Consider the following 25,250-nt stretch of genomic DNA (forward strand, 5'->3'; position numbering starts at 1 on the left):
TCCCAAGGATTGTCAGTGAATTAAAGTCTGTGGTGGCCAAATCAAGTGTGAAGATATGGTTTCACTAACCCCCCTATTGCACAATCTGAGCCAGAATAATCCTGTTTCATCTTGGCAAATGCCTGTATCAGGGAAATAAGAAAAGAAAATCTACTGATGGAAAAACCTGTTCATTCACTAAATTTCAGGAAATCAACTAATCTCAGCTCATTTTGGGGGCAGATAATGTTATTCAACATGGACCTGGCCAGCTGGAGTGACCCAAGATCATGGTGCTACTCCCCCAAACACTCTGGACAATCACTTTGTCCCTTTTCTTCCCATCCAACATCAAGAGTCATAAACATGGGCTTTTGTTTTCTCTCCACTGTGTAATCTTTACACTTTCTTGTGAATGTAAGGCTTTTTTAATTAGCATTGCTAATGAGTGATTTTCTTAAGACTACACAGCTCTTTAGTCCCAAGGCTTCTCTCGGCACTGTTTGTGAGGAAATTACTTTCATAATTAAGCATTGCTGTGTGCTTGATTAGATTGAACGAGATATTGATGTGATCTCTGTGAAAAATCATTTCTCTGGTGATCATTTCTTACTTGGAGATGATGGTTTGACATAATACATCCAGGTTTTAGTGAACAGATAACCTACATTTAATGGTGTCAACAATCTCCCTAGTTGTTTGTTTGCTTGATGCACACCCGTAATTTGTTTTTTTTGTAAGGGAGTGATACATTTTCCACAACCACTGGATGTGTCCTCTGACATAATTGTTTAAGCGATGAGGCGCTGTATGAGTTAACTTAAACAGAGATTCTTACCCATTTGCTGACTTAATCCAGGTGGTGATTTTTCTTTTTTGGTCAGCCAGTGTAGCTCATTGCAGCCAAGAATGCAACAAAAATGTAAGTAATCGTGTCCATCGGGGGATCCTTTGATATTATTAATGGATTGTTTAGCTATAGAAACAGAAGAGCTGAATACATTTCCTGTAGAAGTTGTTACATGAACCACACATTTTCTGGCAAATAAGACTATTTTGTATTACCAAAACTTAAGCATCATTACTTTCTAAATAAAGCAACCTACAGTATGGTAAGGTGAGGTATAAAATAATCTGAAAACACTTAGTAATTGCCATTTGTCCATCAATGGCCTGTTCTGGTGGCAATAAACAACAGATCAACATATTTCCGCTGCTTTTTAATTTAAATTTCACACACACTGAACATACAGAGCAGAAGGTTGTACACTCGACACCCAGGTCTGACTGTTACCATCAAGCAGGGCCGCCGCAAGGGGTGTGCGAACTGTGCGACCGCACGGGGCCTCGCACTATGGGCGTTTTTTTTTTTGTTGTTTTTTCCTTTATAAATATCAACAGTCACATTCCATTACAGACGTAAATGTGTACTAGTCTGTGCATATCAATAAATATATGTGCAATGATGCGCGTGTCTGTTGTTCAATACAACTGATCAGACCAAGCGCAAACACAAGGTGCTCTGATCCAGACGGGTGGAGTGTGGAACAAACTGTCACACAATGTCGAGAGAACGAGAGAGAGTTTAATGCCTCTCTGAAAGGCTCGTTTGATAAATTTGTTACAAAAATCACCGATCCGACCTGGTCTCAAGCAGCCGTGGGGCCCCGTGTCGAGGCAAGCCAAATGATGATGAGGCAGGGGAAGGTATCCAATATTTTGCTAATTGGAGAGTTAAAATTGCGCATATAGACACCCGGTCCGATCCGAAAAACCCAAAAATTTCGAAGGCCCCCCCCGGCCATTTCGCACAGGCCCTCGCAAATCTCCCAGACGGCTCCGCCATCAAGTCCATGTCTGAGTCTGCCATTTGTGTTATTCCTACCCTTTACGAAGAGTTTGTCTGGCTGTGTCGTAACTTATTTAAATGTGTTATAGGGATGTTTTGTCGTTTGTTCCCTCCATCACCATGTGGCTCATTGAAATTGCGCTGTCTTTCCAGGTGGAGAGCGTAACTGTGGAGTACATGAGCTGATCTGCGTCAGAAAAGGTAGGGCAGATCAGAGCTCTTGGAGGCCGACCTTTGATTCCTGCATTGCACCCCCCCACCCCCCCACCTTCCTCGTCACTATTCATCATTAATCTCTCTTAATCAATTCCACTCTCATTCTCTGTTTCCTGTCTTTAGTGTTGCGGTGCTTTCAGTGTTGTTGTACTGCGTTCTTGTGTTCATTGTGTTTCTAGGGACACATTAAAGAAAAATAGACAGAATGGGAATCTCATGAATTATTAATAGTAATTAGGTTTGATCATTATTTTACAACATCCATCCTGACTTCAGTTTCAGATGCGGAGCACTTCTTAGCATTGCCTGCTCGACTGGATTTGTGACATCATAAGTTCGATTCAGTTCACTTTAATGTCATCTCAAGGCAGTTAAAGAAAACAATTTAACTCCAAATTAGTAAAATTACAACAACAACAACAACAACAACTAGAAAATTTCACGAAATTTTGATATGGGCATGCCCTACTGCCCATTCGTCCCCTCTCACTGCTTTGGTTTGGGGCTGTAGTGGTTGTTTAAGGTTGTTTTGGTTGTGTCGGAGGTGGTTCTCGCCATGTTTGGGGTTATTAATAATGGCCAATAAACCGAACCAAGGCCTGGATGCACGTTGCGGTTCAGGGCACATTTACGGATGATTTATTCATATTCTCCCCCATAAAAATGCATAGGTTTTGTTGCCATCGTAAGAAGCCCCATAGGATAGAATGGGACAATTTGGCTTCAATATCTCAAAAGTTGTAAACAACAGCCTAATGAAACCTCAGTATGTTGTATTCCACATCGTCCCGAGCCTTTTAACGTTGGATCGATGTCTCTGCGATATCGTGTTGCTGAGCAACAAGTGTCCAAGTTTCCGTTCACTTGAAAATCAGAATAGTTAAATATCTCAAAAAGCGTAATAGCTAACATGATGAGACTAAAATATGTTGTAGTACAACGCGTCCCGGGTTTGTCAATGTTGTAATGATGTCTGTACGATAAACCGCTGCCTAGCAACAAGCTTCCAAAATAAAATTGACTTTTTTTTTTAAATTGAAAGTTAAATATCGCAAAAACTGTAATAAGTAGCATGATGAAGTTGTACGGTCCTTTAGTGCCTATTGGGCCGAGTGTTTGTAAATTTGAACGATGTCTCTACGATAAAGTTTGGCCGAGCAATAAGCGTCCGAATTTTTTGCTTTTTTTTGCTTTTTGGCATCTAGCGTTGCCACGGTAACACTTTTGACTGAGCAAAGTAATGCCCATCGAGGCACGATGGAAACGCATCCAATGATGTATGACATGCATGGGTGCCAGTGCGATTCGGGCCGCATTAACGGACGAAAAAACGTTCGAAATAATAAGAATAAGAAAAGGGAAACCTTTGCTGTATACTAATATATCGCCTTAATTTTCATGTTTTTCCTCGTTTTTTCGGGCGTGTTTTATTTTTTGGGGATTTTTTTTTCCATATCAGAGTGGGGTCATGCTCTACACCCGCTGGTGCGCAGTGGGACTTTTGCTACTTTAGCTTGTTAGCAAAATGCTAGCAACATTGCCCTTTGGGCCATTACGGGCTATATGGTCATGCCACTACTCGGCATGCCCATAATAATAAGCATGAGCGAAGTAAAAAAAAAAGGCTTTTTGACCTAAAAAAAATGTACATGTCCTTGTAAGTGGTTTATATCTATTCAACAGCTGTCAAAATCTATATTTCACAACCTCCACAAGTTAAAGTGTTAAAGAGTTGAAGTCCATGAATGGTGTTTTATTTTGAAAATCCGCTGGCTTCTGTGCCTGACTTCCTGCCGGCTCAATTTGCTGCATGTAGAATAATGTGTCTTAGCTGCTGTGAAGTGCTAAGAGATCATGGGTCCACTACACCAGGGGTTCCCAACCTTTTTTGTGCCAAGGACCAGCAGAAGTATAAACAAAAAGCTCAGGGACCGGTTGACAATTTATGTCAATTTTAATAAACATTTTAGAAAAAAACAATGCATTTTAAAATGCAGGCTATCATCAGCGACGTTAGCTGATGTTGTGGCCTTTAAAACTTGCTTCTGCAAATCTAAGTCACGTTTTTTCCTTCCACTGGTTTGTCTTTGAGAGAAGGATGTTTTGTATTTAAGTGTCTTTGAAGCTTGGATGGCTTCTTTTGCTTCGTTGGCGAGCGTTTCTCCACATAAAATACATAGTGTGTTTGGCGCCTCCAAATCGCCCGTTGCAACAAATCCGTATTTTATATACATAATGTCGTACTTGCGATTAAAGCTTTTGCTTTTCTTTTTGGTAGGATTTTCCACTTGTTCATCACTATTTCTTTTACTCGAACAACTAGTAAAGAAACGGCTCATGGAGGTTTGCTGAGGTCCGCTGATCTCTGCAGCTGACTGAACCTAACCTGCATACAGCACCTGTGCATGGCGCTGTTCAGTCCGGTCGGGTACCAGAACTTATTGTCCGCCAAGCCATGACAGGGCTGCCACTCAAAGAAACACATTTCGACAAGTTTTGGATGAAATTATATGACAAAAAAATGCAAAAATTGTTTTCTTAAATTTAGTATGAGGTTGCTTTAATTATGTGGCAAATGATAATAAACACGAGAAAGATGGGTACTTCAATGAAAAATAGATATTTTATTCAACTTTGCTGCTGTCATTCATGCAGGGAGACACCTAAAACATGCTGGATAGGTCTTTCCAGGACCGGAGTTGGAGACCCCTGTATTATGCTCTTATTTATTCATGTAATAATATACAGGTGGAGGTCGGAAAATTTGAATATATTGCAAAACTTCATTCGTAGTAAATTCAACTTAAGGTGAAACAAATATTATTTCCCACTACATGCAAAGTGAGATATTTCAAGCCTTTGTTATAATTTTGGTGATTATGGCTCACAGTTTATGAAAACTCCAAATAAAAAATCTCAAAAAATTTGAATATATTATGAAATCATTAAACAATTCAATCATCAAAATTATAACAAATAAAGGATTAACACATATTGCTTTGCCTGTAATGAGACTATGTACTGTAATGTACATGTATTACGTGGTCTGATAACCATATCCCGACGAATATTTAGTTCTCTGCGCATTAATGCTGCACCTTCATCAAAAGGACATGCCATGTTCGTGACAATGGACTTCTAAAATACTGACTCTGTTTTTAATGACAGACGGCAGAACTTTGCCAAAACTCGCCTGCTGACTGAATGAATGAGGAAATCAAATGTGCGTGCGGCTCTGAAAGAGGCGGAGACGCAGAGAAACTCGAGGTTCATTGATATAAACCTGGTCCAGGTTAGGTTCAGAGAGTCTGTTACTGCAGTAACTGACCGAGAGCTTAAGTTACCTCTCTTTGTGAAACAGGCTAGAGTTACCTCTTTCTCTGGTTTGAGTTACCTCCCTTTGTGAAACGGAAAACTCAGTTTCCCTCATTTCAGGGTTAACAGACTCAGAGTTTTCACTAAACCTGCTTTGTGAAACGGACCCCTGCTCATCATTGATCAGCATCTGCAGTATTGATCAGTGAGCGCAGTCGTCTGGTGCGGGGAGACGCAAAAAAGAAAAAAAAAAAAAAAAAAAAGCTGCGCTGACACGCGGCTCTGGGCAGAGATTGTATGAGGTGAAGTGAAGTGAGATGCCTCACTCCATTGGGAAAAAACCGTCTGGTGACAATTGCCGACAATTTTGATTATCGCTTTTTGTCGACAACGTCGTTGCAGCCCTAATTATGATCGGAACACAAGCCATTCCACGGCCCGGTAGTAACGGCTCTACGGACCGGTACCGGTCCGGGGACCGGGGGTTGGGAATCACGGCACTACACCATCTCCAATTGAATGTGACGATGTATCACTTCCCATAATTTGTCATGTAGTGGTGTGTACTGGAGGACGCTTCTTAAATGTTTAAGGTTACACCCACATGAGGTATGTCTGGAAGACCTCTCATTCAAATGTTGTTCTGGTGGAAACATCAGTACTGATGCAGCCTTGCAGTGCCACATCGGTTTTAGAGGAGGAAAGTTAGTCAATCCAGAAGGTCAGCATTCTTAAGCCGGGCATACACTGTGCGATATTTTAAATCGTATAAGACTGCCCCATCTCACACTGCACGACTAGATCGCGGAGTTCAAAAGTTCAGAGCCCACGATTTATGTTCTCACACTGTACGAGCCAATGCTCTGATGCGACCCGTCTGCTCACACTATACGATCATAATACTCCCGTCGGACCTCTGTGTACTGGAATTCGAGGCCGGTTTTGGGGCACGGGTAGGCTGTTCCAAGTACCCAAACGTGCGTCCTGCCCACCTGATCAAAGGTTATGGGGATCCTTTATTTTTTTATAATTATATATATATATTAAAAAAATCCCAAAATATCTATACCGTTTCTGATTGGGTGTGTGCACTGCGCATCATTTTTTGACACAACAAAGAACGCAAACCGCAAAAGTTGTGTCTCGGCGGAGGAACCCGACGTCCCAGCAAAATGAGAAGAGAAAAAAAGAGTTGTTCCGAACAGCAGACAGCGCACACACTAAAGGCTGATTTATGGTTCCGCGTTACACCAACGCAGAGCCTACGGCATAGGGTACGCCCTAAGGCTGATTTATGGTTCCGCGTTAAACCAACGAAGAGCCTACGGCGCAGGGTACGCGGCGACCCGCACCGTACGTGGAAATGCTGTCTTTTTTTGCTATTAAAACATGATTTGTAATGTGAATTTGCAACACTTATACTGCAAATAATAGTTTTTGACGTGACATCAGATATTGCGCATGCTCTCTGCGAAAGGATGAGGCAAATCGGGTCGCAGCACTGCTTCAACTGTGCGATGCCTTCACGAGGAGCGACCAGGATTTCAAACATGCTTGATTTTCTTGCGACCTCACGATTTGTGATCGGGAGCTCGTCGTGAGGTGTTAATCTCTCGTCGTTACCCCACCTATACTGCACGAGCAACGATTGGGTCAAAATCGGGCCCGATCAAAAAAAAGTCGCACGACTGGAAAATTGGCTCAAAACGAGCCGATAATCGCACAGTGTATGCCCGGCTTTAGAAGGCGGTTCAGGAGCCAGGACCCAGCCGTGATGAAATCCCGGGTTATTGCAACGGATAGTACAGACTTCCTGCTGCTTAACTGAGCTCCGTTGTCGACTCGGACTCCTCTGGGCCGACCAGAGCCAGTCAGCATGGTCTATTAGTACACATAACACCGCAACAAAACTGAATTCTAAGTTTCAGTTACTATATACAGTATATCATATATATTATTAAAACAAAATGTTTTCCTTTTTTTTTTTTTGCATGAATTGCACTATTTCCACGTTCCCAGAACTACTGAACTATCCCACATAAATCTGCATAACTACAATAAACTGAGCTGTTTCAGGGACAAACAGAATCAAGTACAATTTTTTTATTTACTATATGACATCAATTTAATCTTTCTGAAAATATTCACCAGACTATTTGGACGTATCTACAGGTTTAAGGGGTGACAGGTATGGGCAGATTCAATAGACATTTGTGATAACTCACCAAGACCGGCTGCTGGAACATGGATGGTGGGGTTGAACGAGACCAGAAATCACAACAACTTGGCACTGAATAAAACACCATGTTCAGTAACAACCGTTAGGATGGCAGCAGGTGGCAGCTCATGGTGTTTCAAATGGGAACCTCCCTCTACTGTCACAATGGGTTCAAAGACCGCACCAAACTCACAACACAGCGGTCATAGCACGCATGCAGACACACGGACCCGCCTGCATTATTTCTGGTTTGTTTTATGACATTTTATGAATAAATATTGAGCGGTCATAGCACGCATGCAGACACACGGACCCGCCTGCATTATTTCTGGTTTGTTTTATGACATTTTATGAATAAATATTGAAAAAACTATATTTTCCTGAATTTGCATTGGCTTTGTTTTGCTCCATGTTCTTATTTCTGTCTGTACAAGTCGGTGATGGGCCATAAAAAAATTAATACATGCTTGTATCCAGAGTCGCCCCATACTCACTGAATCTTTACATCCTATATGATGCACTCCATGTAACAGGATTCACTCAGTCTGGTGGAAAAACACGTTCAAGCCATTTTCACACCAGATGGATTTCTTTTATCATTTTAATTCATTAATTAAGAAACTTATAGAAAATCAGTGGTTTCACTGTCATACTTTGGCTTCCAACAGAAATCCATACGACCAACCCGCCCAAGGTGACCCTCCTGATCAAATAACCTGAACTGGAGATCTTAACACAAATGTACAATTGTTAAATATAAAAGAATGGCTCTTGAAATCGTACTGCTGCTTCTTCAAGCTTGGGGCTAAGCTGTCACAGCAAGCTTTCAAACTGCCCATCACTCATGCTGCAGTATTTCTTAAAGCAAATATGGTTCAGCAGACCAGACTGGATGGGATGTGTCCAGCTCTCCTCTGTTTTTCTTTTTTTTTGTCTTTAAAAGCAACAAGAGCTCAACTCTTCTTCACATTTGTCCCCAGGTGCACAAAAAGGATGACAACAATACTGCTCTTATTATTGTGGATGGCTTGCACTATGACTATGATATGTGTCTATATATATATATATACATACACACAAAATAATAATGCTAACATTGCAGTGGGTTTAATAATATCATAATAATTATGCCAATTATTTAAAATGCTTGATTATATGGTCAAATATACCCTTTGCATAGATAATATTAAAATGACAAATTCTTATACGTTATGTTATGTCTCTAGAGCACAGGTGGGTTGGATGTGGGAAGATCAATTCCTCTGCAGTGACAGGTCATGAATGCAGTGATTTTGATGGCTGAAGCCCACTTGGAATAAAAGTTGTGATGACGAGAAGAAAAAACCTTGAAAACGTTTTCCAAATTAACATGCATGCAGAAAATGTAATCCACATATGAGAAGTACGGTAGCAGTTAATTTAAACCGTCCGTGCCAGCTTTTGAAACCGAGCAAAGCTTCATCTGATTCATGAAAAAAAAAAGGATGATAGAGTTGTCGGATGAGTGGCCCTTTGTCGACGCTAACTGGGTCAGGACAAGACACAATGAGGAAAACATGTTGTCCAGCTCTGCTTTGGAGAGAGTAGACTTTATCTGTTGATACTAATGGTGACCCCTCTTAAAATGTTTTTTTTTGTGTTTTTTTTAAGTCTGCACATTTAGGAATCAGTGACATGATGTCTTATTGCACATCCTGACATTTTTAAACAAACGCAAGTCACAAGTGCATTGTGAGGGTGCTGATGGGGGAACAGCAGCGTACCTTCTGCAACCAGAGTGTTCTGGTTGCAGAAGTGTAAGTGTGCTTTTAACATTTCTTTTATTGCACTTGTTCTAATTATTATTTTTTCAAATGTAATTTATTGATCTTAAATTGTGTGTTTGTGTGTGTGATTCTGCATGTGTGAACAGATTGCGGACACATCGTAGGCGTTGTGCTCTAAAGCAGAGTCTGACAGTGTGGGAGTGTGCATGGGCGCGCTGAGAGTGCTCACGGGCTGCCTGTGGAGTGTGTGGGCGTCCTTGTGCTTTTTGAGGTGGTTTTGTGCTTTCTGACTTTGATAATAGCAACCGTTACCATGCAGACAGATCTAAAAATGAACGTGTAGTGTCAAGAGGAAGTCACTGTTTAGCAACATTAAGTTCCAAATTGCAGAATTTTCTTTGTAACGCGTCATCTTTAAAACCTTCTAATGAACTTTTGAGTCTACAATTGCCAGAGGCTCTTTAAAAACATTTTACTGGGATACACACAACAGAGGAAGCTGCAGGTCTCCAAACAACACTGCTGCAACTCTGCACTGCTGAAGGTTGCCAAAGACCACCACGGCGGTGCTACTCAGAAAATGTTTCCTGGACTGATGAAACAAACGTGTTATTATCCATGAAGAATACTTAGCCCTGTGTGTGGCCTACCAACATCAAATGATCCTCCCAGTGGGGAGGCACGGTGGAGGGAGCATCATGATTTGAGGTTTCACTGTCATCAGGTTCTGGACCACTTGGGATAATCGAATGAGAAATGAATTCCCAAGTGCACCAACATCTTTTACAGTATAGATAGTCATGGGCCAGAACCCCAAATTTCACTTGTCAGCACCACTCAAGGTGACCAAACATACTTGTGATTTTTGAAAAGATCCATGTCTATAGATGATATTCTGGTATGAGAACCCTTCCTGAGTGGCAGCTGTATCATAGTTATCAGCCCATGAAGTGAAAACCCCCTTCCGAAAATTACATTTCAGATGCTGGTGCATATCCTGGTTTAGACTCATTTACAGGATATCTGTCAATGTTTCACAATATTGTCTTTGGTATCATTTTAAAGGGGACCTTCTAAGCATTCATTCAAGCTAAGATGTGAATCTTTCTGACCAACATAGAGGTCACTGCAGCTCTTCAAACTATAAACAACACACATTTGTACACCATTTTTGCCTAAAAGATATACTATCTTTTAGCCCTGTGTCATCTAGGAACAACAGAGACACAAAATAGAAAAACTGGAATACTCACAGGACCATAAGGATTCAGGAAATGTATAATAGAAGAGCATCATTAGGCTCCTATGAAACTATAACAGCCACTAGGTTAATGTCACAAACTGGTCTTTATCATGCAAATACAGGATGATACAGCTGCCACTCAGGAAGGGTTATCATACCAAAATATAATCTATAGACATGGATATTTTCAAAAATTATAAGCAAGTTTTGTGACTTTGAGTGGTACTGATATCTGGTCTGGCCCATGGACTAAAAGTCGTGGTGACTGTCCACCATCGCTGGGTGTTACAGCCGCTCAGGGATCTGGTCTCGAGAAACCGTTCACACCTGCCATCCTACAAAAATGTCTGAGCTGAAGCAGTTCTGTGAAGATGAATTCATCTTGAATGGTCTGATTCAGTGCGTGCTTTAAGACATTGCTACCTCTAGGACTGTGAATGCTTAACACGTGTGCTCAATGAACACCAGAATAATATTTCACATCGTTAGTGTGCTACCCAAGTTAAGAAGTTGCATTTCTCCCTTATCGTGACTTAGGTGAAGATCAGGTTACATTTTATGTCAAATTAAAGCAGAAAACCACACATTCACATACTTTTTCCTGCCACTGTGTGTGATGCTAAATTGAACCGGGATAATTGTGGGATAAAAAACCTCCTGCTATAAATGTTCATATTTTGTGTTCTGTTTCATTAACACATATATCATTTTAATAAAAGCATGACAGTTTTATGAAAATTGGATTCAGCCTTGTGCATAATTTTTTAGGACGGCGTTTCCGTTGGGTAAATGTTGAATATCAAAACGGTCGGCTTAAATAGCCTGCTGTGTTTAGTTCATCCTCCAGCCACAAGGATGACAGTTTGGTTCACAGCCAACAGCAACGTGGTGCTTATTTTTACATGAAGTGAATAAGGAGCTTGAGGTCAGTAAATCTTTACCCGGCCAAGTAAAACAAAGTAAATAACCTCAGAGCTAACGATGCCCCCCAACAACAGATGTCTGCTGTATCAACAAAGACACTCTAATATGACTCCCCATTGGTGAAGTTAATACAAGAGTCACTTTTCGTTTGATTCAATCTCTCTGTATTTTTCTGTGAATTCACTTCTTAAGATGCGATTATGAAACATGCATTTTCTTACTAGTCATCACCATGACGATCTGCCAGATGTTGCTTTAAAGTAAATGATGAGTAGATGTCAGATATCTAACAGCCTCTGGCAGAGTTTTTCTAACTGTGACCAGGTTGCTTCCCCGCATTAATGTTCCGGCCACTTCTTGTGTAACAAAGTCCATTACTGTTTTTAACTCCGGTGAGTCATCAGGCGATCCCACACACATTATCCAAAGGTTAATGTCAGTATTTTAATGGCATCCAGTTGATTTTAGTGAAATAAGTCAAAAGGGAACATGAGCGACAGTGTTAGACGGCGATCACCACGCAGCACCCACACTGTGCTTCAGCACGGGTTATGCAGCATTTCCGGTGGCTTTCATCAGAAAGAATCTCCTTTTTTTGTTGAGGACATGAAGGGATGGCAAAGAAGAGTAAAGCCTGAATGACTTTATGCTGAGATTCAAGCAGATGCTGGGATTTAAGTCAGTATGTCCAAAGTGAAGGGTGAAATTGACCGTGGTTTTCTGGGATTTAATATTCTACTTCATACTGTTTTGTGGCATTTGCTGAATTCTGCAGATGAGGATCCCTCCTGCTCCAGCCATCTTTACTGTGAATATTTCAGTCGACAGAGACGAGCTGCTTCGTGAACAGACAGGCATTCCCTTGGGACACGACACCTCCTGTTCACACGTCTCCATGTGACCAAAACGCTGTAGGCTCCCATCCACCATGCAGGTCGTTACAACCAGACAGAACGGCCTATGAATTTAAACATTTGAGAAAAAAAGAAAAGAAAGGTCAAAGAAAGCATGTTATATTCTTTGTTCTCTTTGAATATCTGAATAAACCTGAATTTTTTCCATGCTGAACTTGATGCTTAAAAGTCTCCCAAGGACTCCCTCATTCATGTTTGATTTAAAGTAAATAACATAATAACAGAGCAGGGTGAATGAACGTGTGGGCAGGGAGCGTCTCCATGGTGCCACTAATGGTTTGGTGCAGTTAATTGTTGCGGGCAGGCATTATATTGAAATTATAGATAACGGTAAGTACATCATTATCAGGGATGACTGGGAAATAAGATGTCATCTGCTTCCAGGCCAAATGAGCACATTATCTTGTGTCTGCGCAGAGGCTGCTGCCGGCTTCGCTCGACCCAAATAGACTTTAACTTCTAGTGACTTTAGTGTCGCACAGCGTCTTTCTTCACAGAAAATAAGCAGTGGTGTGAAGAGCGAACAATGAATTTCCTTTGCACAAATAATCTGTCAAGTCATCCTAAACTATTTTTTTAATCACTTCATCTTAAGGCTGAATTATGCTTCTGCGTCAAAATGACGCCGTGCCTACGGCGTGTGGTTTGAATCGACGCAGAGGACAAGCCGTCACCTGCGCCGTCACTGACGTGCACCTCCTGAAAATTGTAACTACGCGTCGAGGAGACGCCGACCACACGCAGACCGAGAGGGCTGTGATTGGTTCGTTTGAAAGCGAAGCATTTCCGGTTTCCGGTTTGAATCAGTAGTGAACTTCCAGGGCTCTTTTCTTCGTTTATGTGTGATTTTTTTTGTTTTTGTTTTTTGCACAATAGTTGTCCTTATTTCTTTGATTTACTGTGACCGGAAAAAGTCGGATAAACCATTCAGAAAAAGATCGCTAACTAGTGGCCGCGGGGGGTACTGCACCGCGACCAAATGAAGAGACGGAGAAGTCCGAAGGGTTCAGCACGGCGTCACGGCTGCGCCGTGTGCTCTGCGTTGGTGTGATGCAGAAGCATATTTCAGCCTTTACTCATGCCTTTCAATAATTGCAGGAAGGCACAACTAAGAAAAGACTTTGGCAAAAGGTGTTCTGCTTCAGTTAAAGAATCGCACTTTTGGATTTTGGTTGTTGGAGAAATGATAATTCAGTGCTTCTTTAGATGATGATATAATTTTCAAGCCTAAATTGTATTCTTGGTTTTGATGTTCAGTCAGTAGCGGTTTAATTGTATTTTGGCTGCCCAGTCTCACAAAAAGATATTTTAAAATTAAAAGGAAAATATTATGAAAAAAGGGGCTTTTATTTGTTAAGATCTGTTTGAGTGTTTGCAGTGTTTCCAAATACTCAGGTATCCACCTATTTGTCTGTTTTTTTCTGCGTGTTCAGCGCAAACCCAAACCGTCCTGAAGTCTCAAAGTTTGGTTTCCCCATTTCCATTTGAGGATCCATATCTTGTTAAGAAGAAAAAGATTAGGTGCACCTCGCACAAGATGTAACCTGCTGCTGTGAACAGAGCTGTGAAGATATGATAGAAAAGGGAGATTTTATACTGTATTTCCGCAGCTATTTGACCAAAAACTTGTTCAAAGACATTTCATTAAGACCTCAAGAGGTTTTGTCAAGAAATTGACCAAGGGAAATAATAATTCTCATTTGATTATATGTTGTTAACTCGTAAGTAGAAAAGTAACAATAACGTCACAAACATTGGGCAAGATGGATCTCAACCTTGCTTCGTTTTGCATCCTCTGCCATCCTCTCTGTCCTTCTCATGAGCGTTTGTGGCCAGGTTAGATGTGTCCATGATGAATGCATCAAGTGCAGAGCTGGACTGTAATCACATAGTGAGACGTTTTGGAGATATTGATGATGAACATGATGATGTGTCAAGTTGTCTCTCTCGAGGTATTGATTAAGAAAGATGATTATTAAGTCCTGATGGCAGGGTTACAGGGTGCACACCACAATTCATGAATCCGTATCTTCAGTCTGTATGCTTGACATTGGTGCTGCTTGCTCGTGACATTGGGGCTGCTTGTGACATTGGTGCTGCTTTTTCAGTAACCACCTGGATGTGTGCAGTGTTTGAAAATGGATTTTGTATTCATTGTGTTACACTCTGGATTTAAACCTCTTCTGCCACTCTGTGGAAAATGAGAAAATGGTGTTGAATTTCTTCCTTTTCTTTTTTTTTTTTTAAATCCCCAGGTTTGAGCTGCTGTTTTAAAGGGCAGCGTCTGAGCAGCATTGGTAGTTTTGTCCTCACATGATGCAGACTGATGCCTTCCCTCTTAGCTTATAAGAGACAGTTGACAAATATAACACTGTTAAATACATTAGTTCTTATTGAAACGATTACTCATCTTAACAGTTTTTTTCCCAAACGTGAAAATAAAAAGAGAGCTGAATGTCAGATTAATTTCTGAGGCTGTGTGCAGACTAAAAGCAGTCTCATAGTATTGAGGGATGGCAGAAGACAAACCTTTCTGATGGTTGTGAAATGAAATTATCTGTATCTGTAACTATCATCCTCCCCCGAGGCTCCTCCTGACAGCACTTCCATTCAGACAATACAAGGTCACCCGTGTGGTAGAAGGTCGTGCACGTGCATTCACAGGGGAAGAACGCAGCCAGACTTTATTCATCAACAGAGTTAATTCTGGTTGCACAAATCTTGTCTGCATCTGCAATGATGGTTATGTGCGGACCGAACAGAATGTACTGATGTGCGACAGTTCATGTAGCATTTAATGAGATCCGACACGCCTGTGTGTCTGGAATCTGAAGTGATGCTCCACCTGACCCTGTTACTATGGCAACCAACAGGTTGGTTCACTACATAGAGGCAGCCTCACACTGTTTGTCTCTGCTGGACCTTTCACTTTTATAAGGACTAGCATGCTACCTTGTGACACAAACTGCTGTAAATAAATTATTGGATCAGTGAAAAACAATGTATATTAATATTTATATATATATATATATATATATATATATATATATATATATATATATATATATATATGTGTGTGTGTGTTGGAAATCATTAATATACAGTGTGCTATTGGAAATTTGATTTCACTGTAAACTATCATGTTATAATCTTTAATCAAGTGTTCGTTAAGGTTGCAAGCTCAATCGAAACTTACAAATAAGCATATCTTTGCTGATTTTGTACAAAAATCGAAGCACTAAAAACACAAGTAATAATTTCATTATACATTTTTAAAGGGATTTGATGAAGCTAAGTTGATTCAGGTTAAAGCTTTAGATGTTTCAGACCATAGACAGTAGAGTATAAGAAGAGCTGGACAATTGCAAGATTTTCTGGGCTCTTTCCACATTTATTTCCCCTTTTACTTTGCGAATGGGAGAAACGAGCAGGCCTGGAAACCAGTGGAACAACCCCACCTTAATTTGGTTACCGCAAGTTTATTTTAGCTTGCCTAGCTTAACTATGATGGTTATTCAAATTAAAATGAATTTATTCAAAATGTTGTTGCCAAAACAAGTGCTGCCAGAGCTTAACCAAAGTCATGTCCTGCCCCTCATGAATAAAGGCAGGTGGACGGGCAAGGTGTCAGTGGAGCTACGCCACTTTTCCAGCTCTGGTAGCACGTGTTTCAAATGGTGGCTAGTGGTCCAGCTAGTTAACTTGGAAATTTCCTGAAATGATTCGAGGTGAAAGCCAGCTGTTGCACTAGGTAGAAGCTGATGAGACAGAGGCAGTCCAGCTGTTCTCCTCTGGTTAGGCCTGGCCTTCATAGAGCAAAGATAGCTACTTCAGGCTCCTCAAACCCTTCCAGGCCAATGGCCAAACAGTCTCTTAGTACAGTCAACAGCACAATCAGCCATAATTGTCATGGTTGGTCCTCCAGCCTTCAGTGGTTTCCACTCCACTCTCTCCAGCTCACTCCATCTGCCAGCCACGCCCACATAGTTAGCCACACCCACCTCGTCACTCACTCCGTTCACCTGCTCTCCCAGCTGCAGCTCCTCAGCAATCAGGACAGCATAAAAGCTCCACTCTCCTGCACTCTCACTGCCAGATCGTCACTGTGTTTGTAGATGCAAGACCTTCCAGCATTCCCTGTCTTGACCTCCCGTTGCCGACCCTGCCTGTTCCTGGATCCAGCCTTGTCTCCTGCTCTCCGTTGCCTGACCTTTTCTTCCGAACTTGACACTGATTGCTGCCTGATCCTTGTCTTGCATTCCTGCCTGCTCTTCGTCCCTGTTGAGGGTAATAAAGCAAACCAGACAAACTACCACTGTGTGCTCCGTGTGCTGCATTTGGGTCCAAAACCTCACCCCGTAACTAGGGCTGGGCGATATATCGAGGATAGCCGATGTATCTCGGCTTCTACTCTGTGCGATGTACAAAATGACTCTATCGTGCATATTCGAATATAAATTTTCACGCATTTTGCTTTTAGCCGCAGGCATTAAATTACAGGCTTTTCTCGCTCTCTCGTCTCGTCTCTTCTTCTCTGAGACATAAAACAAGCGCACCCTGTTACACATGTCAGTCACGTGCTGTCGTGTGTGCATTATCATTGGTCCTGCAGGTGTCAGCGCTGCTGTCCGGGACCAGCGCTCACTTCCCCGCTTTAACTTTACTTTAACTTTCCCAAACTCGGCCTGTTTGCGCCGTGAGCTCAACCGTGCGGTTGCTACGCGCGGCGGACTCTTTTCAAAGCTAACCGGCTTAGTAAAGACGGGAGGGATGTTTTCTCCTCGCACGAGGCGAACGGCTCTGAGGAGCCACTCAGCGCGACACGCGCAACCAAGCCTTTAGGCTGATTTATGGTCCCGCGTTACACCAACGTAGAGCCTATGGCGTAAGTGCGCATCGCCGCGTGCCTTACGCCGTACCCTACGCCGTAGGTTTTGCGTCGATTTAACGCGGAACCATAATTCAGGCTTTTCTCTTCCATAGCTGAGAAACGTCACCTAGTGTTGCTTAAATGTGGCCACATGAAATCAATCACTATCATTGAAACAAAGTCAAACAACACTATATGACGTCATATTTCTAACAATAAGTGAAAGTGATGCAAAGTAAAGGAGGAGAGGATGAAACATTGCAGTCCCTACACCTACAATTAGTCTTAATATAAAGGTGCTCTAAAAGCCCTCCTGCTCAGAGCAGCTCATCCTGGTAAAACCAGCTCAAACCTGGTCATCCTGGTAAAACCAGGACCAGAACATGTTCTTAGCAGATGTTCTTCAGACGGGGAGTCAGAGATGCAACGTGCACTTTCTATTTTGAAATTACACTTTTTATGTTTGTACCACTCACTGCTTAGTAACTGTTTAATAAATACAGTTTTGGTAAATTTGACTTATTCCCCGTTTTTGCAGGAAAGTTTAAAATGAGCATATATTAATGCAGTATGAACAAAAATGTTTTAATGTAGACATATAGAATCATCATACTGGTGTGAATGTAGGCATCAAAATGTTAATTCAAGGCTAAGGCAAAATATCGAGATATATATCGTGTATCGTGACATGGCCTAAAAATATCGAGATATTAATAAAAGGCCATATCGCCCAGCCCTACCCGTAACAATAATATCTCAGAAATAAAGATGACTACGCTTTTTCGAGTCTTGATTTACAGCTCAGAACTCAAGACGGTGCATGCTAAGCACTAAATAGCTAAAGTAATGTCAGCTATTCATTAGCTTTGCTGGCTATCAATCAAAACATTATTCCCTAATTATGCATACATTTATGGCTTTATACATTTTACCTGATGTGGTACATAAAAACTCTGCCTAGTCATCATTGACGTGAAATATAGTAAATGTCAAAGCCTTGTTAACATGGCAGTCAGTGGAGATTTACTCACCGTTGGAGCCACGGGAATGCAGGTTTCCTCACTTCCGCATTGAACTTAACTCTAAAAAGCAGATGCAGCCTGTTGGGTCAGACAGATCTGGTGTTGTACTGATGTTCTTTTTGTCTTAACGATTCACAGTGAAGTATCAAAGTGTTTTTCCTGCTAAACTCTTGATTTTAATTTAGAAAAAAGCAGGTAAAGGTATAACAGACTGGTTCAGGCAAGAACAACCTGTTTTAGTTAAAGAGGCTGAACTTTGTTCGTATTAAATGCTTTTGAAAAAACATCTGCATTTCTGTGTCCCAGTTTCTCCAGAGGTGCTGGGCTTTCTGACAGCCATTGGGCTCTTCATCATCCTCATGACGCTTCTTTTCTGGTACCTCAACAACAAGTTGGCCCTAGAGAACCCAGAGAGCCTTCAGTGCCTTGATGACTTCAGGAAAAACACCGAGCTCCAAGGTGAGCCATTTATTTATGCTGATTGTTCATTTTTAATTTAAAAAACAATTGTTTTGTAACATAGCCACCAAAAATGTAATATTTTTATCACTGCTTCTTAAAAAAAATGAACAGTTTCCAAAGGCTTTGTTGCTCGTTGTGTCGATCTGAACACCCACTTGTTTTTCAGCCAACTTGGGGCAGCATAGGTCTGACCTCTGCATGCATTTCCTAGTGGCACTGGCCAGGGGATAACAGCCGCTGACAGATGTAGTGCTGTTTTCCTCTCATCTGTCCACAGGGAACCAGAGGTTCTGAGGGTTGGTGGCCCCAGGGAGCCCACAAAGGGACTTGGCTCTTCTTTTTTTTTTTTTTACTACTCAACAGCAGCACAAAAAAAGAGGAAAAGTGCAAACTAACTGAGATCTTTTTTGTTTCTGTCGAGCATTTATACAATTACTGTTTTAATGGACATCAGTGACAACATTTTTTTTATTTTACTTTGATATCATTAAATACTAAACATTTTACGGCATTGTAAAATAAAACTTCCCCTTGTGTTCCCTTGTGTATTTTAAACAATAGCAGTCGACTAACAGAGTATTTTTGTGATGTGTTATGTAATCAATCACTTGGCAAAATATTAAAAAAAAGCAGTTTGGAGAGGTAAAGGAAATGTTTGGGCATAAGGTGCAGCTGTGATTGGAGTGATTTCAAAGCTCTGCTGCCCCCTGCTGGAACTAATACAAAGCTACAGCAGTCTCTGTTGTAAAAGCAAATATTCTGAAAGAGCTGTTTTATTTACAGGTTATTTTCAACATGTTAAAAGTCCTAGCAGAGGGCCTGAATGTAGCAGATATATATTTAGTTCTCTTCAGTATGACAGTCACCACATTGTGGGACATAACTGAAATATAATATAAATTCAAATTTCAGTTTCTAAAGTTTTTATATAGCTCACCAACTATTTCAGCTTAAATCCCTCTTGCAGAAGCGTCGCCACAGTGGATCATAGTCTGCACATGGAATTGATCCGGTGCCCTTCCTGACGCAACCCCACAAGTACAGGGGGAGACAGACATACTTCACACATATGAACAATTTATCAATCAACTTACAGATGGGTCAATGACGAATAAAGATTTTCAACAGGTCAATTTTAAAATAATAAAAAAAGAAAATCTATTGCAGTACATACATTAAGAATGTTGTGTACACATAAATTCATATAAAAATTTTAAATTAAGTGATTTCAGAGTTTATTGTCAAGATGAATTGGCACTAGCCTTAAAAAAGGTCATGTGGTGCAACCATGATTCATATTAAAATAAATTAATTTCCTTAACATCTTGACATCTTTTTTCAGTTTTCAGTATTATACAAAAATGGTTGTTTTTTTAATGGTCGCGCCACATGATATTTCATAAAATGGACGTCATCAGTCAAACTTTGTTTGTATATTATGATGGAAATATAAACACAAATGTGTTGCAATCTTATACACTACAAGACATTTCGGAAATCATGCCAGATAGGGCAGAAGATTGATTTGCAAACATTTAGAGTGATTTCAAAAAACGTTTTCAAAACAAGAGTCATGGTCGGACGGTCGCACCACATGACATTTTGATGCTTAAAACAACAACAAAATCCCAAATAACTAGTATTTTTTGTAAAATTCAAGTGAGTCCATATGTGGGACAGGTAGTTCATATATGTGCTATTTTTTATCCATTTAAACCTTTTTTGAATTGAAAAAAAAAAAATGTTTTTCAGAAAATATAGGCGTCACGTCATTGACCCGCATACATGTTTTTGGACAAGTAAATTATTAGTCTGCTTCAATCAACCAGACAAATAAAGGAGATTCAATTGGTTAGAAAGCATATAGATGGGGCTGGTATTATGATCTAGCTTATCTTCATTTGTTTAGGTCTCAGTTTATAGTCAATTTATGAGCAAAAGCTGAATATACAAAATGTTCCCATTCCTCTGTCAGCGGTTGTCCTCAGAGGTCTGGGAGCTTGAGCTTCCCAGACCTGCGCAGTTTTTTTTCTGTTCCTAAGGCTGCACACTTCCTCGTGCACTTCCTTGTTCTCAGGATCAGCTGAAGCCACTCTCGTAGCTTGGAGAGCTTCTGGAATTTATCAGCCACCACTTTCTCCACCTCTCTTGGAGACACTGCATCTCCCTTGAATTCTTTCCACTCATACACAGTGCAGATATTCCTACACTATTCCTGGTTGGAGTGTATGCTTTCAAGCCAGCATCTTGCATCATACATGCTATTATGTGCTGGATCGTCTCTTAGACATCTGGTGGGGTAGAACCTCGCCTCCATCCTTCTGCCCGTGGGATCCCCAGGTATTTGTAGCTGATATGTTGCCCTCTAGTGGTTCAACCACCTCAGTTATGATCTCTTTAATACCATTCGAGCGCATAGATCCAGCCCAGATGACATACCGGTATCTCTGCTGTGCGTCCTGGTGTTGGGGATCAGTGAGCTCCTGCTCGTTCTTGCCATGCAGCTTAATGTCATCCGTGTAGAGGAGGTGGCTGATGATTGCTCCGCTTCTGAGCTGATATCTGTAGCTACTCTCTGTGAGGATCTTGCTGAGAGGGTTTAGACTCATGCAGAACAGCAGCGAAAAGGGGGGGAAAAGCATCTCATTGGTACAAACCACACTTGATGGTGACTTTTTCAGTTGGGTTGGAGTTGGTTTCAGCTAGCTTCGACTTCTGCTGTGTATCTTCTCAGTCCGGTAGCCTATGACTCTTTTTTTGGCAGATTCCTCAGGAGAGTTTGTGGTACTTCCCTGGCAGTTGTTTTTTCTTTGCACCTTTGAACTGTTTGGACATCTGGTTTACTTCTGTCCATGTGGCCTTGATCTTGGTTTCCAGGCTTCTCTGCTTCTTACTTGTGGTGTTAACCCTTGTGCTGTCTTTGGGTCAAGGGAGGGTGAAGGGAGAAAAGAAGGAAAAAGGAAGTAAGGAAGAAAGGAGGAAAGAAGGAAGGGAGAAATGATGGAAGGAAGGAAAGAAGGGAGAAAAGAAGGAAAGAAGGAAGGAAGTAGGAAAGGGAGGAAGGAAGGGAGAAAAGATGGAAGGAAGGGAGAAAGGAGAAAAGAAGGAAAGAAGGAAGGAAAAGCAAAGAAGGTAATAAAGGAACGAATGACGAAAGGGAGGTAGGAAGAAAAAGCAGTAAAGGAGGGTAAAAAAGGAGGAAAAGAGGAAAGGAAGAAGGAAGGAGAGAGCATGGCAGGAGGAAAGAAGGATAGAAAAATTGGGTCATTTTGACCCAAAGACAGCACAAGGGTTCATCTTGTAGCCAAGCATCTCGAGCATCACTGAGTGAGTGGCACTTCCTCCACATCTTCTAGCAGACTTTCAGGAGGTCCTCTTAGCCTTGGCTAGGGGTCACGTAGGCTCAAGCTTACGATCTTATTTCTCATCTTCTTTTTCTTATTTCGTAAATCATAGAGTCCTTTTTCCTGACGTTGGAACGCTGAGCCAGCCGGTGTTTCTTGGTTAACTTAGATGTTTTGTTTTGAAGTATCCAAAGGTTCAAAGGTTCCACATTGTCTGCCTGCAAATACAGTCTCCATATATCCTCTCCCAGGTCTCCCGTACATAGATGTCTGACATAATACCGCAAAAAAGTCATTCAATGTCTAGGATACATTTATGTGATGTCCACAGAACAAATCAGTATCGATCAGACTTAAATTTGAACCACCAAGTTAGATCTATTAGATCTATTAGATCTATTAGATCAGGGGTCGGCAACCCGCGGCTCTAGAACCGCATGCGACTCTTTAGCGCCGCCCTAGTGGCTCCTGGAGCTTTTTCAAAAAATGTTGACCTTTTTTTTCCTTTTTTTCTCCTTTTTTTCTTCTTTTTTTCCTTTTTTTTCTCTTTTTATTCCTTTTCCCTTTTTTCTCTTTCTTCCTTTTTCCTTTCCATTTTTCTCAACATTTCAACTTTTTTCTCGACATTTCGACTTTTTTCTCGAGAATGTACTTTCAACATTAATCTCGAAATTTCGACTTTTTTCTTGAAAGTTCGACTTTTTTCTTGAAAGTTCGACTTTTTCTCAACATTTTGAGTTTTTTCTGCACAAGTGCATAATGAAAAAAAAAATCTTCCCCCAGTTATAACTAATATAGATACAGTACATGCAGAATGTGTTGCCTTCATTCTAAGGCTTATACAAGACTTAATGTTTTGTGGCTCCAGAAATATTTGTTTTTTGTGTTTTTGATCCAATATGGCTCTTTCAACATTTTGGGTTTGCCGACCCCTGAATTAGATCAATTAGATCTATGTCTGAATAATTCGGACTGGGGGTAAACGTTTTTCCGCTGTCAGGTTTCCTGTGAGATGCAGCTCTGGTGTCGGCAGATGCTGCCGCTTCCCCAGGTTCTACTCACCTCTTGATTCTCTCCTTCCACAGACAAGGCCTACTCAGACCCCGACCTGCAGGGCTCATCCTCAGACAGCGAGGACGAACTGATGGGTCAGTACCAGGAAGCGGTCAGCCGCTCCCAAGGCCTCCGGGGAGGAGCCAAGGCCGCCCCCAACGCCAAACACATGGGAGGTTTCAGCTGGGAGAGCCGGCAGAAGTACAGCCCTCTGACGGCCGACTACGACGGCTACAGCAGCGAGGGCTCGGCCGATGATGGTAGGCCGGGGATTCTTACTTTTGGGTTGGTGGTTTTTTTTGTTGTGGTAATTCAATGATAAGTTGTTCAAAATATACATTCTGACATCTCCCTTTCATCACCACAGTATGCACTAGAAAAATCTGACTCTTCTGCATTTCTACACCTACAAACACAAACGCACCGCACACAGATCCACGCTGTTAATCTGGAGAAGTGATCAAAGCAAAGCTGCTGTTCAGCACACTCTCCGTGGGAGGGTTACGAAACAGTCAGCCGTCTGCACAATCCGCACGGCCACACTTCCTCTTTTTTTTTACCCGTCACATTAATACATTTTCCATCACAGTGCTCCTGTCATTAAGTTTTCATTTAATTTTTCATTAATTGAGGATCGCTGGCGCTGACCTCTTTGCGTCATCTTTCACAGAACCAGACTGGAAGAGTGAGCTCTTGATTAATTTAACATCACAGAAGAAATACATCCTTTAACTGCAAGGGGAGAAAACATGTTCAAGTCTTTCAAATGAAACTAGATTGTTCACTTTCTTATAGATTAGAAGATTTATACCAGTTTCATGCCTAGCTGCTAACCTTACGTAAGCAGAAACTATAGTGATTTAACCCAAAGGGAACAAAATCAGCTTTTTAACACTTAACTTACACTTAACTTAACTTTTAACACTTAATTTGCACACGGACCAACTTGGCATTGTTACTTATACATATGAGACGAATGAGATGTAACCTGTTAATGAATGAGTTCCGAGTTCAAGTTAACTGTTTGTTGTTTTTACGATATTTGATCTAATTAACTGTACATTTAAAGAAAACACTGTTTAAAGACTGTGGATTCACAACAGTATTTGACATTAGTTTATAATAGATGTTCGTCACATATTTCTCATTAAATTAAGACTTAAAGCTGTCAGTCAACGTGTATTATAACTGTATTTCCACTCCGTCATCTAACCAACACCTGTTTCTCTGCTCTGCTTCCATGGGAATGTCTGGAAATGTATTACCTTTTATTTTTACTAACGAAGCTGGGATGATTGACAGGAAGAGATCTCACACACAAGACACAGAGATTTATTCAAGTTTGATATCGAAAGGACATTTAAAAAACACTGAGTCCGTCGGTGTGGAAGACAAATATAAGGAATGGCAGTAAAAAAAAACAAAAAGAAAAGCCTCAGCATCATTGCAAAAGATGTCTCAAGGTTACCGGGTTCGATGCAGGAAAAGCCGAGGATGCAATGTGAAGAAAAACAGAAACACTGAGGTGAGGATAGAAAAACAAACTCAAAAAAGGTGTAAAGCAAAACCAACTGATATACACAAACAAAAAGTTAAAGTAGGGCAAGAACTGACAAATACTGTAAACTCAATACAGTATACAAAAATGAAGCTCATGGATGTTAGCTAAGATTTAACAAGTTTTCTGGGAAGTTCTGTATTTGGTTGAAGACATCTGAGCATCGTCTCTTCCAAACAGGATTCCAGCAAAGCCAGAACTAACTTACTAAGCTAGTTTTACATGATCATTTAAAGCTAATGCTGCAAAATCCTGTAAAACCTTCAGTTATCCTCCTCACACAACCCCGTAAAAGTCCCGTAAAATACAGGGCAGCAGGTGTAAAAGTCCACCGCTGGCATCTCTTCACAGTGTTTTATGGAGGGACATCCTGATACGCGTAGCTCCCTATTATGCATTTGATGATGCATTGTGTGTGAACCATTTTTTGGGTCATGCAAGACTCTTCTAAGGCTACAATTTCTGGCGCAATCCATTTCAAGTGACGTTTCCATGCGCAGCTGAGAAATAGAGAGTA

The 25,250-nt window shown here is 41.1% G+C and overlaps 1 protein-coding gene across 1 annotated transcript in view; it reads left to right on the forward strand.

Annotated features, from left to right (window-relative positions):
- LOC133462168 (synaptotagmin-14-like) overlaps positions 1-25,250 on the forward strand; it is a 69,859-nt gene that overhangs the window by 24,473 nt on the left and 20,136 nt on the right. The window contains exons 2-4 of the mRNA XM_061743308.1: positions 1,982-2,029; positions 18,623-18,775; positions 23,208-23,435. Coding sequence (XP_061599292.1) covers positions 1,982-2,029; positions 18,623-18,775; positions 23,208-23,435 — 429 coding nt within the window. The remainder of the gene's footprint in view (positions 1-1,981; positions 2,030-18,622; positions 18,776-23,207; positions 23,436-25,250) is intronic.

This window comes from Cololabis saira, chromosome 16 (assembly GCF_033807715.1).
Source record: "Cololabis saira isolate AMF1-May2022 chromosome 16, fColSai1.1, whole genome shotgun sequence".
Lineage (NCBI taxonomy): Eukaryota > Metazoa > Chordata > Actinopteri > Beloniformes > Belonidae > Cololabis > Cololabis saira.